We start from the raw sequence: 17,573 nt of genomic DNA, 5'->3' as shown, positions 1-17,573 counted from the left end.
TCATGGAGCATGCATTGTAAATGACTTATTGTTTAAGCCAGCTATACAGCATGACAGGAACCATTCAGTATACAATGAAATATTTGTCTTGTATTTATATTGGTTAAAGGTTGTTACCAGTGGTAATGCAGAGCTTGCAAGTTACTCAACTTAAGAAATAGATCTCATCTGACAGGGTTTTGCTGATGGATGGACCATTATTTTAGTACTTTCATGTGTCACACCTGTGAAATAAAAAGGTGTTGGACTTTTCTTGGCACATATGAACACTAAGCCACAATCATTCGTGAACTGTCATGTTTAATCTGGATGTAATTATGCTCCATCAGCTCTGTGAGACCACATGCAGCTTTTGAACCCCAGCGTTAACGATTTTTCATGCAGCTGCTGTCTGTCAGCAGATTTGCTTTACTGGCAGCTGCACTCATTAACGCACCGACACACATTGTGTGTACAGTGGAAAGGCCATCTGTTGTCCTGGCAACGTAGGTGCATGTTGTTGACCCATCGATCCTCAGAGCTGAGATATCGACAGCTGCAACTATGTCATGTCAGCTCAAGTGGGACGTCACGATTTACACTGCAGAGCTATTTGCAAATGACGGGGTTTATGAAATGCAACAAATAAACCTGCGTTCTCCTGCTGAGGTATGAGCCGATTGATAGCAGCAACGTCCTTAGTTGTTATACTGGCTTTTCAGTGGTCTTCTCCGGTTCAGCCTATAGACATGCTGCCTCCACAGAAATCATCCAAGGTTAGTGAATCCAAGGCTCTCAATAAGACTCAGGGTCTCTGTTCCACTCATCACTTCATCAGGATGTTGCCTTGGTGACATGCTTAAGAGGTCGTGTCTTAGTGCCCTTGGAAGTGTTTATTGTAGATTTTTTTTTATTTCTATTGCACCCCATGACTCATAAATGTGTCGTTTTTGCTCTTGTCTTTAGAAAATGTAATTGTGGATATTCCCATATGGCCACATGATTTTTCTGATGTTATGACAGTCTTCTATTATTGTCTCTACAGGGGACTTCTCCAATGAGCTGCCATCCTCATCGTCATCTTCATCATCCCTCCCTTCATCAACTTCCCTGTCATCCTCATCGTCTTCTACCGACCTTGCCCTGTCATCTCCATCTCTCCCTCACACTGACTCCCGCTTTGACCACATGACTCCTGGTGACCTTCGTTTGGAGGCTGCGGCCCCTCATTACCATAACAACCAGCTGCAGGTCAAAGTGTTCTGGAAGTGGTCCAATCATGGTGAGTTTACATCTCCTCGGCCTGTTGCCGTTTCTGTTACGCATTCCCAGTTTGGGTCTCTTCGAGAACAAATGTGATATTATAAATCAATGACTTTTTCAAAAATAGCCCTCAGCCCTCTTTTAAAGCGTTATATTTTAATTTAGTTTGACCAAATAAAGTCAGTGCATAAGTGCCTAAGTAACTTGGTAACTCACTGTAAATCATGATTGCAGATTTGCCTCAAATCCTCAGCTGGCATTTCAGAAACCCTGGTACATTTTTACAACGATACAAACAGCAGTAAAGTTGCTAAGCAAAGAACAATTGCTCAAATTACATTTAAATTCAGGAACAGACCAACATCCATCTCAAAATTATTTCCAGTCCTCTCCAACATGCACATTACTAAATGATAAATGTCACCAAAAAGGGCGCACAGTAGCAGACCTATGCCAACATGCACATAATACCTCAGGATTTAATGAAAGATGTCAAGACCCATTAAATTGTTTGAACATCTATGATGACTTTCAAAACCACAGAGAAAGATTGATTGTTTTCTATTCATAAATCTTGGTGAACTAGGCAGAAGAAATGCACTAGCCAAATAACCTCAGCACTTTCTTAACATACCGAGGATTTTCTGTGATATTGAATGACAGGCTTGGTGTGCCTTGGTGTGTTCTTCAACTGTGGAGAATCGTTCTACCTCCTTGGTAGGTGTAACACCATCAGACGTAAAGATATATGTAGCCTCAGATAAAAACCCGGGGCTGCACAGTTCTGTTTTCACAACCTTCCTTTACTCTCATGTTGATTATTTCAGTAAAATAAGCCGTGTGATCAAAGCACAAGGGTGAAGAAGAAAACCTAGCATTTTGTGGCAACCTTTGCCGGCCCACTGACAGATTCTGATTCTGACCTTTTGTTTTGTCCCACAGCCAGACAGAGACACCCAGGTCCGTATATTTTGCGCTGGCATCCACATATCTGCAGTGCAAATGTGACAAGCACAGAGCAAACCACAATTGTTGAGGTACATCTAACCTCCTGTCCCCCTCTGTTTTATGTGCCTCAGTGTGTTCTGCAGCTGCAGTACAGTGTGTGTGTTTGACTGGCAGCTCAGGTTTCATCACCATAAGTCAGATCAGCGAGGAATGTTCTCATCCTGTGTAACTTTGTCTCTCCGCCATCGTCTTCCTCTGTCTCTGTCTAACATCACCCTGCTCATTACTCTGTCAAATCTTTGTATAGTATACCCCGAATATCCCCCCATCTCTTCTTTGTCAGATTAATTTCACAGATCTGCTTTTTTCATTGAAAGAAATTCCTTCCTCTACACCCCTGCTGACATGAAGAGCAGGGATGACTAAATGAAACATACTCTTAACTTAATAGCTGTTTAGTTGTCAGGAATATAAACCACCACATGATGAACAGGCGTGGTAAATAGTATTAAATTCATAAATTAACTCCAGCGACACTGTAGTGTGTCTTTATATTTTCAGTCTTCGGGACTTTGAAGAGAAAACAGTACAAAGTGTGAAGAAGAATTGTCTTCAGTTCAGTTTAACAGGGAAGACAGGAAAGACAAACCTAAAGACAGAAAGAAGTGTGAAAATGTTAAAATAAAAAATGTAGTTGTAGTTACATGCTATAGCGCTATGATATAAAAATACATGCAAAAAATCGTTAGTAACATCAATAATCACACAAAAAATATTTACTATTCAGTCATTCTCAGGATACGAATATTGCATGTTTGGTGCCAAAGGATGATCAGAGACAACTTACATATTATATATGAAAAATTGTTAAACAAAGAAAATATCCTGACATCCTGAGATAAAGTTATCATTTAAAAAAGAGATGGATAGAGAGATTGATAGATAGATTTTTCTGTCCCCTCAGGGATAAAAAATACAATATTATTTCACTGTTTATTGTTTTGCTATAATAATCAAAATAACCTTAATCTATCACTGGGGAACGATGTATTCACAATATTAAAGTAACAATTTGTGAACTGAAATAGTTTGTAAAAAAACATTATAGTCAAAGAATTTATTAAACAAGCTCGACATCCTATTGCATTTTTTTTTTACCAAGAAGAGAATAAATGACCAAGAATAAATTACTTCATGTTTAGAAGAGCTTTGGCGACCCCTGGTGAGTGAAGGTTGTATAGGGATCTCCTAACCCCCCAGTCTCAAGTGCTGCTTTTGTGTCTGCTTGCATGCGCGCAGGAGACGCACCACACCGTCACAGGCCTGCTGTTCGCCTGCAAGTATCGCATCTCTGTGGCCACTCAATCTGACCCTGCATCAGAGGCAGTTGCCTGGGTAACTACCCCGACTTGTTCCTCTATCAAGATCAGGGGAGGACAGGTGGTGCCGTGCCACACTGAAGGTAGGAGTGTTGGTGATGACTTCACTTGGTCATTGATTTCTTTAAATGACAAAAGTGATTTTGTTTGTCAGTGCGCCGCCCATCTGGCAGAAAGGTGGCACTGCGTCCAGAGCGTCTCACAGCGGACTTCAAACAAGTCAATGGTTCTCTTCTGGCCATGTTCCGCTGGAGGATGTCACAGCATGCACTTGACCCTTCATCCATTGAGGGGTTTCAGTTCTCCTGGACGCTACAATCCCAAGTTGCAATGGCAGCAGAAGACCAGGAAGACACGCGTATATCTCAGACACAGACAGTAGCACCAGTAAGTTTACCCGTCCAGAAAGAACAAGAGATTATATTGCAGAATAGTTGTGCAGTTGCAGTTATGCACAGGAAAGCATGCTTGTACACTGCTGCTACGAAGGGTTTGGATTTGGATAATCATAATAAAATGGGATCATGTGACGTTTCTCAGGTGGTGCAGTGATAGGATCTTCATCTACCTACAAATATGCAAAGAAAATCCACCTAGTGATACTTTGATATACTTTTAATAACTAATTTTTAACTAATAAAGGCCATCTAATCTTTCCCATGTATATTGGTGATACAATTAATGTTTTCTTTTCTATCAATAAAACTGATGCTCTTTTTCTTTGTTCTGATTTTTCCCAGTCTCAGAGGACAGTGGTGGTTCAAGGTCTTCAGGGCAGCAGTGTTTACCAGGTGCACCTCCAAATTTTGACCACAGGGGGCAGGAAAGGGGCAGCAGTTTCCAAGACGTTCCACACTCCTGCAATTGCTGTCTTGCAGTGACAGGTAATTGTGAAACTCACTGGCACAGAAATACTTAAAAACTGAAAAATGACTTGGCTTCTGGTTTCTTGCAGGTGCTCCTCTGTCACCGCCCCAGGAGTAACATCTGACCCTTGACATCTGAAGAAAATGTGATAAACCTTGTAAAATATAACAACGCCTCTGTGAAATACAATGTATGAAATATGTAAACAACCATTTTAAATAGGAGAAATCGTGAAACAGGTTTGCTAACACACCTGAGCAGGATCGCCGGCACTGTTGACGTTAAGCACAAGTTAAAGTCACAGATAAATTTACAACTGGGACGTTCTGTTCTATCGGAGCAAAATCTGTTTCAACATAACTTTTATCCAGGCATGTTTACCAGGTTTTTGAAATGCAACACCACTATTTACCCATTTTTCTAATGGAAAAAAAAACAGAATATTCATGGAATGGTTTTGCTGTGGCCTCGCATCCACCATATTGTGATTTATTTAATGAGCAGTGCATGGCTTTACGACTATAAATCACATCTTTATGTCCAACATGTAGGAGTTTCAGCAGATAGATGAGTTTGCAACTTTTTCAAAGGAACTCCAGAGTTTGTTTAAGCACAATAAATGGATGTACTTTTATCCAGTTGACATGATTGTATTGCTTGTTTATCCCATTTAAATTTTAAAAAACCAACCAACTAGCAGTTTTAGAAAATAACTGGCGAGGGTTAACTAGCTTGTCCAAGCTGGTCCACATCACGAGATCTGACTGACTTCACGGTAAAACTTTATTTGTAAAATGATTGCCTGTTTTCTCATGCAAGAACGCAATAATCAAGCACTGACCTCATGTACAAATACAAATGCAAAACTTCGTATTGTGAGTCAGTGCAAAATCTGCTGCGTTGAAGCAATACGTACATTCAGTTAAGTCTTTTTTTTCTTTTAAAATATGAACTGTATTTTGTTACACGTGAAATGTCACCATGGCGTGCTCCAGAATGGTTTCTGCAACATTTCTCATGGACGAAGATATATTGTTCTGTGGCTGTGTTAATATTACCTGTTTGTTTGCTGTCATGTGTTTATTTGCGTGTAATTCTTTTACTCAAACGTAACTGGTTTTATTTATTGTGTTTTTGTAATTAAATGTTTTCAATACATTTGGTCAATATGAGTTATTTATTACATTATTATATAATTATTTTTTGTTTCATTTGTGCATTGAAAGTTTAGGTTTTGTTCCAGATATTCCAGATATAAGGTCCAGAACGAACGTGTCTATATATATAAGGGGTGGGATTCGATTTTAAAAAATTATATAGTTAATTAGAGAATTTGTGATTAATTAATGTCAATAAATCACAGTTTAATGGTACAAGAATATTTGACACGTGAAGCCACATTTTTCAATTTGAATGAATTTGGTATATTACTGAATCAAATGATGAACCCATACATACATTTAAAGAACAAGATGTTCTTTATTTATGTTTTATGTTCTTTGTTTATTTTGCATCAGTTTGACAATAGCACAATAAATCACGATGGTGGCTGTATTCAAGTTTTTATATCACCTTATTTAAACTAAAGCTCTTTTTATGTCTTGAAAATATTTGTATAAGAATTTCAAGTATATATTATATAACTATACTATATATAGTTACTGTCCGTAAACGTTATGTTACTAACAACGGAAGTACGTATAGTTCTATACGCACCAACGGCGGGACGGAAGTGACTTCGGCAATCTCCGGAAAGAGACGAAGTCCTGTTCGTTGCCTTGACGCAATCAGCGAGCGCCGCTAGTTTGGCTTGTTGTTTCTTCTAATCGTGGTGTGATGAAAGTGGCCGTATATTTGCAGACAAGGTAGTGTACACGGATGCTTATCTTGCCGTTTGCTCTCTGGCTTTTTAACTCAATTATCAACAGCTCTTCGGTTGCAAGCTCACATTGGCTTCTTTGTCTTCAGGCGCGTCCAACTTCAACCTGAAAATGGAGGAATTGTATCTCGGTGCATTGTTTCCTCTGTTTTGATTGATGCTTGCTAGCTAGCTAGCTAGCTAGCCTCCTGGTCAAAACTCTGCCATAATTCCGATAAAATACTTTTATAAATATCGAGTATGCCTGTTAGCATGTGTGACGTTCCATATATGATGCTCAGTGAGAGTCCGACGTAAATCGTGAGTCGTTACAGGCAATACATTCTTCGAAATATTGTAAAATCTCAATAAACATTTATCGCCAAACGACGAAGCTGTCCGGGAGTTCTGAGAATCATCAGTAGACAACGATGCTATAGTAAGCATTGCGTTAAAATCGTCCCTAAATACTCGTTCAAACATAATCTCTCACCTCACCTTTTTTTTCCATGTTATCTGTGACAGCTGGCGAACGTTTTGAAAATGGATGGAACTGGACCAGTTTTGTCCTGTCTAAATTTGGCTCATCTTTGAGCATCGTCATCCGAAAATATAATAGATATTAAATACTGACCCCCCCCCCGAAAGATTTTAACTCATGAGTGCAACGTGTTTTTTTTCTGTTCTCAGGAGGCCATGCTGGTGCTCAGGACTGTCTGGCTGCATCTGAGGACAACTATATCCAAGTCGCCTGTGGACTGTCACCTGGTGCAAAACTGTACCTAAAGTGGGAATAGGGGATTTGGGGATGGGGTTGAAGAGCAACAGGAGGGCGTCATGGTTCACAGCGACTCCACTTCCCAGATGAAAGTAACACCACCAGCATCGCTTCAACTGACAGTGACATCTGCTGTACCTCCTCAAGTTCTGCCTTCAACATTGACTGTCGGTCAGAATTCATCTCAGACCCCAAATAAATGCAACACTGACCCCATCTCGGACAGTAACCAGCCTTCGACAGGAACGCCTGCAGAACCTCATGTTGTGTCCCCAGCAGGCGAACCCACAACAGACTCTTCCCCTGTGTCAGACTGGCCTCCTGGCAAAAACCCTGTTTTAGGCAGAATCAATGGTCGTACATCTGCCAGAAAGAGGACTCCCAAAGCTTGTGACTGCTGTGGCCCCAACAGCAAAGGACATAATGTGGAGACTCCTAGCAGAGGACAGCACAGAGGAAGAGGCAGAGGAAGGCGTGGGATTGGGACAGACCACCTGGAGACTTCAAAACGGAAACTGGGGGACGTGCTGACACCCGTCAGGGGCATGAAATTGTTTAAGGGGAAGGATGAGGAAGCCGAGCATGTCATTACAAATAATTTGGTTCAAGTATCCAACAATGATTCAGACATCTCTGTGATTCCACCTGTCCTGGTTCCTCTGGTGGAGGAACCAATCAGTGTCTGTGTTGCTACAGAGACAAGTAGTGCAGAGCTTCCTGTTGTCAGTAAGGAAGTATGTACCTTGGCGATTAACACGTTAGGAAACAAATGCCCCCCAGTCTCTGAGTCAACTGCAACTATGGCTCCCTTATCTAGCGTGGGTGTTAAACCAAATCTTACCCCATCAGTGGTGGAGCTCAAGCAGCAAGTGGATTCAGAAAAGTCCACCGTTTTGAATGGCACGCAGCAGCCAGCTGAAGCAGCAGGGAAGTCGAAGGAAGAAGTCATTGTTCTGAATGATTCTGGAAATGGAACACTTGGTTCTGAAACCCCTCAGGACATGGACTTCCTCATGCAAGTGGATGAGTACACATTAGTTCCTCTTTCCAATGGAGTAAATGCTTTACAAACCAACCATGACCATGGAGCTTCACGACCCAAAATTCCTCCTCCTGCAAACCCCATAGCAGTGAACAGGCAGAAGCACGTTTGGGCATTATTGGACCATCAGCTGTACTGTCATATGGGAACCTGGGAGAAGGGGGAGGAGCAGCAACAAGATGTGGCTGGACATACAGGGAGTGAAGAGAAGGAAATAGAAGAAAGGTTGGAACAGCTCGTTGACATGGTTCATGGTAAGTACTAATTAGGCCTGTAGCAATAGTCGTCTTGCGATCATATGCAAGTTTTGTTTACAGGTTCTGAATGCATTCTTCCTCTTGTATTTGATTTGTTCTTTGAAATAACATCTCAATTGCATGACAGGGCTTAGTACTAATATAATTTGTGTCAAGTCTCTGGTGCTATATTATCCAGAGAGTATAGTATAGAGACATAGAGACTAAAATCATTTGAATTAGTTTTCACTTATAAATATTCTCAGTTTATAACAAGATGTATGGACATTTTTATCTTTATTATGTTGCATGTACACTTGACAAACTTTGTTCCAACGTGAAAGCATTTTGTATTTTAGCGTAATACAATGGAGTTACAGACATTGCAACTTTCTCCCAACAAAGAATTAAAGATGTTATAGTGTTGTAAATAACGTATTTTGTGACTGTGTTATAAATATACAATGATTTAGGTGTTGGCTGTCGTGCTAGCTTGATTTGGTTACGCTGATAAAGTTACCCTTCTTCTCTGGTGTTGTCAGCTTTCTTACTAATTGCATAAATGATGTCATTAAGACATTTTTGGTGACGTGTGGTATTTAGCTTCTTCTCTTGTTTGTCGACGTAGCTGCCGGGTACTAGTTCATCATTTGTCAAGTCTCTTGGGGCAAGGGTTTCTTGTTCTGGAAAGAACGAGACTAAGTGACTTTTCTGTATTGCAGAGTTTCTGGAGAGCTTTTATATCAAATATGGCAGTTTCATTCCTCTCAGTGAGTCGGATGTCCTGGGATACCTGAAGATGAAAAGCAACTGTGAAGACCTCAGCAACATGTAAGCTTGCACTCAACCTTGAACGCCTTGAGGTTCCCGAAAATATACTCGTGTTCACTGATAAAATGTGGATCCTAACCAGAGTGGGCAGTATGCTGCTTTTCATGTGCTCATATCAAGTTGAAATCTCTTTTTAACCTCAGCATTTACTGTTTTCCTGTAGTTTTCTCTTAAACTTTTTGCTTTTCATATAACTTTTTTCGTACTTCATTTTCAAATGGCGTCGTGATAGTCATTCACGGGTGGCCAGAGCATGTTTGCCTCAAACAGATATCTTGTTCATTCTCTCCATGTCCTCATTTTACCTGATGGCTGATGTTTATCTAAACCTGATACATCATGGCAGCACTCGCTATTTGGTCAGGATTATGTGGTCTTAAATACATAACGTAATGTCTTTGGGCTACCGAGAAAAAAAAGAAAAAAAATGTGTGTTGAGCTTAATAAATAAATTATTCACTGAAATGAATTTGGAACTTTGCTAAAAAATGTCAAACGGAAAATAAGGTGGGCAAAATACACTCTAGTTTCCCTGTGTGCATTCAAAGGATTTGTTCCTGGAAAACAAGTCTGTCTGCTTTTGCAAGCTTGAACGATGCCCTGTATATTACATTGTGGTTTTGATTTGCATGCTGTGCTCACATGTGTGAGCAAACAGCAGTGATTCAACAGAGAAATAGCAATATGGTGATCTGTCATTCTCAATAGTAATTGCTATATATATCCGTATATCACCCGGTCCTACTTGCTTACTGTCCTATAAAGCTTCCTTTACACCCTGGTTTTGCTTCTGTTGGTGCCGGTCTGCCACAGATCACTCCTGTCTTCACCTCCCTGCCTGTACTCACTTCATCTCCTTTAATCTCTTAGGTAATTATTTTTTTCTGAATGTCTGGTTGTTAATATTTTGGGCATTCGGCTTACCAACAGTCCTGGAGTCTAATATGGCTTATGTCATGGGAAAAGACATTCTTAATCTGATTAAAAAACAAAACATTTAACTTCAACTCAACTTTCCACACAATTTGAAACAAGTGAAATTAACTGAATTGAATTATTAAATTCCTGGAGGGCCATCTCACCTCCAAGTATTTGTTTCAGGGGATTAAACATAAAAGGCGAAATGGCAAGGTACCAGACCGGACTGGCTTCTGCTCCTTTTTCGGGCTTCATGGTGATGTACAACAAACATTCTCTAAGCCTGGAAGACCTTGCCACGTTGGAGGACCAAAACTGGGTGAACGATCAGGTAAATGAATATGTACAGGAGTTGGACAAAATAGTGGAAACACCTTAGCTTTAAGGTGTTTCCACTATTTTGTCCCTTTATGTGTGTTATCAAAATGCTTATGAAACTATGAGGTCACTGTACTTGTATGTTTTTGAACTTCAACTCTGCTCTTCCAGATCATCAACATGTATGGAGAACTTATCATGGAGAATACACAACACAAAGTAAGTGGCAACCTTTGAACAAGTGAATTGACAAAAGTGAGTCCTACCAGGAAATGTTTCAATTTGTTGGACTGTCTTTTTGTATTGTGTTTAATCTTTATTTTTTATTTTTTATATTTTTAGCCGAGCAAGTCAACCTGCATGTTTGTTGTGAGGTTTCTTTCTCCAGCAGCTCTGATCTCGCTTTCATTTCTTTCTATTAAAACAAGAAACTGAGTTAGCATAACATTGAATAATAGACTGACTGAAGACTGAAGACAATCTTGTTAAAAGAAAATAAATGCGTTCAGTCAAACCAATAGCTTTATGTTTTGTTTTTCAGGTTCATTTTTTCAACAGCTTCTTCCATAAGCAGCTGGTGGCAAAGGGCTACGATGGCGTCAAGAGATGGACAAAAAAGGTTAGAATTAGGGAACTTTTCAAGTATTCATTTCAATGTCCGCCTTGTTGAGCAGAAAACACGTTAATCATACTGAGCTTTATTGTGTGTATCGACTTTATTTCAGGTCGATCTGTTCTCCAAGTGGCTGTTGTTAATTCCGATCCACTTAGAAATCCACTGGTCTCTCGTCACTGTCACCATGGCGACCAAAACCATCAATTATTATGACAGTCAGGGCATTGTCTTCAGAAACACCACAGATGTAAGTCATCTTCATGTGCTCCTGTCTCTCTGTCACTCTCTGGTGTTGGAATTAGAGCTGCAACTCACAACCATTTTCACCGGGGACTGGTCACTGACTACTGCAACGACCAGTGGGCATATGGCATGTGCCGGTTGATGAACACACTAACATTATTGTAGTGTTAAATATTTGACTTAATTAATTGCTAATGTGGCCTTAGTTCTTAAAATCATTGCAAGAACACCTTTCTCCTTCTCGGATTTGATTTAGAGTGAGTGCGTCAACCTACTATTGAGTCAAAATGAAAAAAAAAAAACACAACACCTTTGGTCAGTAAGGTTTTGAGCTTGAATTGTGACGGCGCTATGCAGCGGCAGTGAGTCTCCACTCAAACTCTTTTAGAGACGCGTGATGTATTCTAGCAGCTGCCATAACTTCTCCAGTAAACCCTGGACCTGCATCCATTTATAAGGCTGGAGTTTAGCTGGCCGTCTTTGGCTTGAATGATAGTTTTCACACTTCACCTGGCCGTTGTTTACTCGCTAGTTTGTTCACCTTGAAAGAAGCAACGCTAGAGCCAGGAACAGTTGGAAAACTAATGAAAAACTGTTTTCTTGCAGAATATCTTGAAGTATCTTCAGGCTGAAGCTCAGGAGAGGAATCAAGCGGCTTTCCAGAAAGGCTGGAAGATCTTCATCAACAAGGTGAGGTTTTTTCATGTGAGAAGAAAACTGGGATCATCAGTGAACCTTTTTTCATGAGGAGTCAGAGGATCATCATGATGATGTTGTCTATGGTGTAGTTAGGTCTAAGAAATCAGAACTTCTTCCATCCAACAGAATCTGTTGAATGAATTCGTTCTTTTCAGCAGATCCATATTGATGTGAACGGCATAGACTCTCACAGCAACTCTAAGCCAGCTCAGATACATAATAGTGTGATACTTTGTCTCTTAAGTCAATCTTGTCGCCCCCTCAGAACATCCCTCAGCAGAAGAACGACAGCGACTGCGGTGTCTTTGTCCTGGAGGTGAGGCTTTCCACCCGACTACCTTTAATTACTGTGTCTCTTGAATGAGGTACAGTGTGCTCCATTCTTCCTGTTTGCCAATGACAGGACTAAATGTTTCAGAAACTGCTGCTGCCTTGATGCTACAATTAGTAATGACAGTCAAAGTTTTTCATTTCCCGCTAAGAGACTGTGTCTGTAAACATTGGGCCTTTTCCTCTGTCTTATTACATACGTCTCAGAAGTTTCTTATTCGGTAGTCACTATTATGTGATTTTTCATATTCAGTAGTTCAGTAGTTTGTTCCATAGCTCTCATGTCTTTATCAGTGGCATAACCTGAGGTTTTCTCACGACCAAAACAGGTTGTAGATCCTTGGCGATATAATTACAATAGAAGTATTGTTGTTTTGACTTGTTCAGCTGCGCCAGTAACAGTTGTTGGTGTTCAGCATCAATGGCTGGAAACAGCTCACGTGCTCTCTTAGATTAGTTGCCCATTTCCACTGCAGTCAAGTTAGCCACCATCCAGCTGCATCCAAAGTCTGTTGCGTGAATACTCCAGTCTTTACGGTAGACTCGCTACTTCCCCCTTGGTACGGTTTTTATTTCTTCAAAAAATATCTTGCGTTTAAGAAGACCATAAAACTGGCAGGAGCTGCCATCTTGCAAGACAAATTGAATCCCTAGAGGCTTCATAGCGAAATCTTTGCGAGATCCTCAACTCTGAGGAACATGTATAATTAAAATATATAACTGCGGTACAGTAGTCTCCCCTGCATGAGTCAGCCTGTCACCACAGTATTACAGGTTAAGTATTATCTTGTGAAGCTTAATAGGTTGAATCTGTTGGCAAACAAATGGGTTTGTATGTGGGTTTATTTTTAAAACTAAATTGGACATGGATGATCAACCTTTATTTTTCACCTTCCATAACCCCTTCTTCAGATCCCGCTTGGATGCAAGGATCCATGTGTGCTCCATTTGTTTGCCTATATCTGGGACAAGTCATTCTTATTTTGGGTTGGTGATCTGACCCTGTGTTCCCATGTGTCCTTCAGTACTGCCGCTGTCTCTCCATGAAGCAGCCTCTGCTTTTCAGCCAGGACGACATGCCACATATCCGCAAGAGGATCTACAAGGAGCTGTGCGACTGTCGCCTGGTGGCCTGAGGACCAAAGCCTCTGCTACAGACTCAACCACGGCTCCACATTTGGTGGGTTTTTACGTCCAAACTTGAAGGAACTACTGACTGAACATGCTGGACCCAAACGCCCGTATGCCTGCCACTGTGGGACCACACTGCTGCTCCCTGGACCAAGTGGTCGGACTTCCGAACAATGCTGCCTTACGTCCAGCCCCTTTTTATCTGAATGGTTTTATAAAGTTGTTTGTCAGTGTGACAATTATTTCCAAAGGCGTTGACAGGCAGTGCGAGTCAGTGGACCAGACGTTCACTTCTAAACTTGAAGGGTTGAGTCAACTCCTGGCTATAGAAGAACTAATAACCTGAATGTATCCATACTTGCTGCCTTGCAGGGAGTCTCGACCCAGCTTCTGACATTTAGGTTGGAAATTGTTTTTTAGCCTCGCGATGTCAGGTCTGTGTATCCACGTAATATTTAACTGAGAATTCATACACAAGGTTAGTCATGCTGCATTCAAAGTGCCGGAGAAGACGGTTGCTATTGAGGTAAAACTTAACAACTTCAAACACACCCTCTGATGCGTTCAATGACACTCGCTGTGTGTGGGATCAACAGGTCAGGTTGGTTGAGATTCTCAGCTAAATCTTGCTCACCTGACATCAGGACTTAGATGTTTTGTTTGATTGATGCTTCTGGTCCTGCTGTTCAGAACTGTGGCTGAGGACCGCGATGGTCAACTGAAGCTGCTTCCTACGTCCCTCCATGTGCTGACTTGAAGTTTTGACGCAATTTCAGCTCTGCATTTTACGTCTACCCTTCCGTTCAACTCTGGGGTTTCTTGTTGTGCGCCTTCAGACATCCTCTCTTTTAATGTTGGACTACTGTACATGCTTGCCTGGCGCTAACCTCTCCGGGCCTTGGCCCTTTTGTTATTATTAAAAAATGATATTATTGCAATATTAGTGGTGTTTTTTGAAACTACCGCAGTGGGATCACTGTGTCGACTGTGGCTACAGTTTCATACAGTAATGTTTGCACACACCACGGAGTGATTTCACGGGTCAAGTGGCCACCTGCTGGTGGTAGTGTTTCCTGCACACGCTGTAAGAGATGTGAAAGCCGAATTGGCGTGCGGTGCCAAATTAATCTGGCTCAGCATCTGTCCGTCTGTCAGATGTACTTGAGGTCTGTCAGATCTGACTCTTATCAGTTGGACCTCTTTGGGTATGGTGACGTGGCAACAGCTGCCTCTGGAGAGGACAGGAAAGAAGCTCATCGTCTGGATCTCCTCTTTGAAGCCACGTATTGTGTGCTGATTGGCCTGCACTCGTGAGGGTTAGATGAGGTGTCATGGAACAGTTTTGTAGGGTTGATCAAATGGTGTCCTTTAGATGGCGCTCATGGTTTATGAATGAGGTAGCTGACTTTAAGTGCAAACATTTTACAGCAGACAGTGCCATCTGGTGGTCTCTGAAAATCAGCACACTGTTTCAGGAAACCTCATCAACCCATCACTAGCCTGCCTGCAACTCTTCTGGGGGAGTGAGTTATTCCATTTCTTAAGCAAATGTACTGCCTGAGGTCATCCGGCTCACCCCCCTATCTCCAGCAAGAACTCGACTAACTTCTCAAGGGACCACAGCCTCAATCCAATCTCTGAGAGACACGTTGCAGTGAAAACTACCACACATGGTGTTCACATAATCTGCCGTGTCTCTTTCATGCCACTCAATGTAGAAGAGCAATACTTGTGGCCAACGACAGAATGTAGTCTCTTCACCTGGTTCCACTTCTACAATGACATCAGAAGGAATGGCATTCTCATTCTTCAGACAGAAGGAAAAGACCGCTGGTTCTCACTCATGGTTGTGGGTGTAAGGTCAGGGAACGTGGATGTGCTTTTCTTCCAGGTTAGCAACGCTACACTACAAACATCATATTTCATGTTCAAATGATGTGTTGGTGCTTTGCCTGGACATGTGCATTACTAGGAAATGCTGTACCACGAGGTGTTGCCTCACAAGGAGCACCCCAGCAGCAACATCCCGCAGTCATTTTTGCGGAAGAGCGCTGGCTAATACTTGATACAACTTGCTCAAAGCCAAATAACAAACGATGACTATCCTACGTTCCGTGGAGGTGGACTGTGTGGGTTTTCTACGCTCTGGAACTGTAGAAAACAAGTTAGATTATTTCCACTAGAGGGCATCGAACTTCCTGCTTTTCCCTAGATGTTGCTATTCATACACAGGAAATCAATATGAAAATTCGGACATTGTGGTAACAATGGCGTCTTGTTTGGAAATTTCCCAGACCGCTCAGTGGAGATGCATTCAACAGAGAGTAGGTTCCAAGACAGACCCGGGATCATCGTCCTATGAGCACCTCGATGGTGATTTTGTTATTATTATTTGTAATTGATATACGTCGTGCTCTGGTATATTGTTCTTTATTCTTTTTAAAAGCAGATTGTTTACATGTTTCTCACCACACATACAGATTGTTTCTTTGTTAACAGTTTCAAAAATAAACGTCACATTAAACTTAGTCAGGTCATGGTGCTGCCAGGTGACCCTCCCACTGAAATGATGCTATCAGCCTGATAATCTCATTCCCGCTGGCTGACATGAATCATGAAGCATGAGGTTTGAGTATGATTGCTGTTTCGATTCAACTCTTCTCAATGTGACTTCTCTGCGCCGAAGTTAAGGCAGGATTTGAGGGAAAGAGTTTTTAAAGTAGGATTTATCTCCAGGCCCGAATGAAGGATGATGGGGAGGAGTAAAGGAGGGAAATGTTGATGAATATGTAGCGGATGGGAAGGAATGGGATTAAGGACAGAAGGAGAGAGTCTGGGAGGTCTGAGCAGGTCACTGCTGTTTTAATCTCTGAATGTAGTCCAAGATGAGTGTATTTTTGGGAGTAGCGGTGGACCCATCTCCCTCATGGAGCAGATGGAAGATCTGAGGAACGTTATCTCAAGTTTTTCTCATTTGGAAAACAGTTGTTTGAAAGTGAGGTCATTTGGGTCAAGTGGTCAGCAAGAGAAGCTGTTCTCAAACCTGAACCCGTCTAACAGCTTTTCTGTGGTGAAGAAGACATCTGGTAAAACGAGAGACAGGCAGGTCAGTGATTTTTTTTTTTTTTTTTGCTTGAAATTGTCTTTAGCGCTTAAATTGGGTCAAGAGAGCCATGGGACACAGATAGACCAACCACTGTCAATGCAGGGAGAATGTACAAAGTAAGAGTTGCCGCAGACTGGATTTAAACTTGTGACATTCTTGCAAGTTTTTCACAACCCACCTCCACCTGAACTATAATCTTTTCGTCTTGATAAAAATCGTTGTCTTGCTGTTAGTTTTTCCATCAGTTGTTTCATTTTGGAATGAAGTAAACACTCACTTAAAAGGTCTGTTTCAATCCAGATTTAAATACAAATTCTTCAAGTCGACTCATGTGGACCGCAGGAGCTTTAATACTTAGAGCTGGCTTGAAATTTGAAGTGGAACATGAATGAAAGAGGAATGTGAGAGCGATGCTCTATGCCAAAATTAGCACTTGGTAATGAAACTGAGTCTATTCAATAAAGACACATTGCGTTGGGCCCAGGAAGTGCACCGTGTTTAACAGGCGCTGGACAGCACTGCGTGCGCTCTGTCTACAACCGTGATTGTAAAACATGACAATACGAAGTGAATCATGACACGAGGTTTCCAGGGTGTCTCACACTTTTCTCACTCTTTTCTCATCACTCTAATGAGAGTCTAAAGAGCCACCGAACGTCAGCCCTCCAATTATGTCCTTTCTCCTGTCTGTCAGTCATCAGGGCCACCAGTCTGCCGCAGCTGCACGGCGCTGATATCTTTAAAACTCCGCCTGACTCCATCCCAAATGTGTGGTGATGTTGGTGCAGCCAATGGTGAGCGCACCTCTGATGTCCAGCAACCACACACTTTTTTTGTTTGTTTTCCCAACGTGTGAAACCAACCAGTGACGCCACATCATTATGAGTCTGCACCAGTGTTGAGCATGAAAACAAAAGCTACAACATCCGCTAGATGAAATTGTGCAGAGGAAGTGATAATGGTTGGAGAAAGCTGGAGGAAAATCACAGTTGTTAAATGAAGGATGGGACTCAGAGCAGCTGCTGCTTTGT

The 17,573-nt window shown here is 41.5% G+C and overlaps 2 protein-coding genes across 2 annotated transcripts in view; both read left to right on the top strand.

Annotated features, from left to right (window-relative positions):
* The window catches only part of anos1b (anosmin 1b), a 45,490-nt gene extending 39,943 nt beyond the window's left edge, over window positions 1-5,547 (top strand). The window contains exons 10-15 of the mRNA XM_053887663.1: window positions 1,025-1,261; window positions 2,185-2,279; window positions 3,490-3,652; window positions 3,724-3,956; window positions 4,310-4,453; window positions 4,525-5,547. Of these exons, the coding sequence (XP_053743638.1) occupies window positions 1,025-1,261; window positions 2,185-2,279; window positions 3,490-3,652; window positions 3,724-3,956; window positions 4,310-4,450 (869 nt within the window). The 3' untranslated portion in view covers window positions 4,451-4,453; window positions 4,525-5,547. The remainder of the gene's footprint in view (window positions 1-1,024; window positions 1,262-2,184; window positions 2,280-3,489; window positions 3,653-3,723; window positions 3,957-4,309; window positions 4,454-4,524) is intronic.
* A 652-nt stretch (window positions 5,548-6,199) lies between these two features.
* On the top strand, window positions 6,200-14,351 carry LOC128767012 (sentrin-specific protease 3-like). The gene is made up of 10 exons (XM_053878692.1): window positions 6,200-6,301; window positions 6,985-8,368; window positions 9,073-9,181; window positions 10,283-10,430; window positions 10,589-10,636; window positions 10,959-11,036; window positions 11,143-11,280; window positions 11,883-11,966; window positions 12,241-12,291; window positions 13,331-14,351. The coding sequence occupies exons 2-10, from the start codon at window positions 7,132-7,134 to the stop codon at window positions 13,439-13,441; spliced, it is 2,004 nt and encodes a 667-aa protein (XP_053734667.1). The 5' UTR covers window positions 6,200-6,301; window positions 6,985-7,131; the 3' UTR covers window positions 13,442-14,351.
* The last annotated feature ends 3,222 nt before the right edge of the window (window positions 14,352-17,573 follow it).

Source organism: Synchiropus splendidus, chromosome 1 (assembly GCF_027744825.2).
Source record: "Synchiropus splendidus isolate RoL2022-P1 chromosome 1, RoL_Sspl_1.0, whole genome shotgun sequence".
NCBI lineage: Eukaryota > Metazoa > Chordata > Actinopteri > Syngnathiformes > Callionymidae > Synchiropus > Synchiropus splendidus.
This window is presented reverse-complemented; position numbering and strand designations above follow the sequence as displayed.

Excerpts from the sequence above, each read along its gene's own strand:
- LOC128767012 (XM_053878692.1), top strand. The coding sequence starts at position 7,132 with ATGGTTCACAGCGACTCCACTTCCCAGATGAAAGTAACACCACCAGCA. Across the intron at positions 8,369-9,072 it reads GCTCGTTGACATGGTTCATG|AGTTTCTGGAGAGCTTTTAT; the intron begins GTAAGTACTAAT and ends TCTGTATTGCAG. Across the intron at positions 10,637-10,958 it reads TGGAGAATACACAACACAAA|GTTCATTTTTTCAACAGCTT; the intron begins GTAAGTGGCAAC and ends TTTGTTTTTCAG.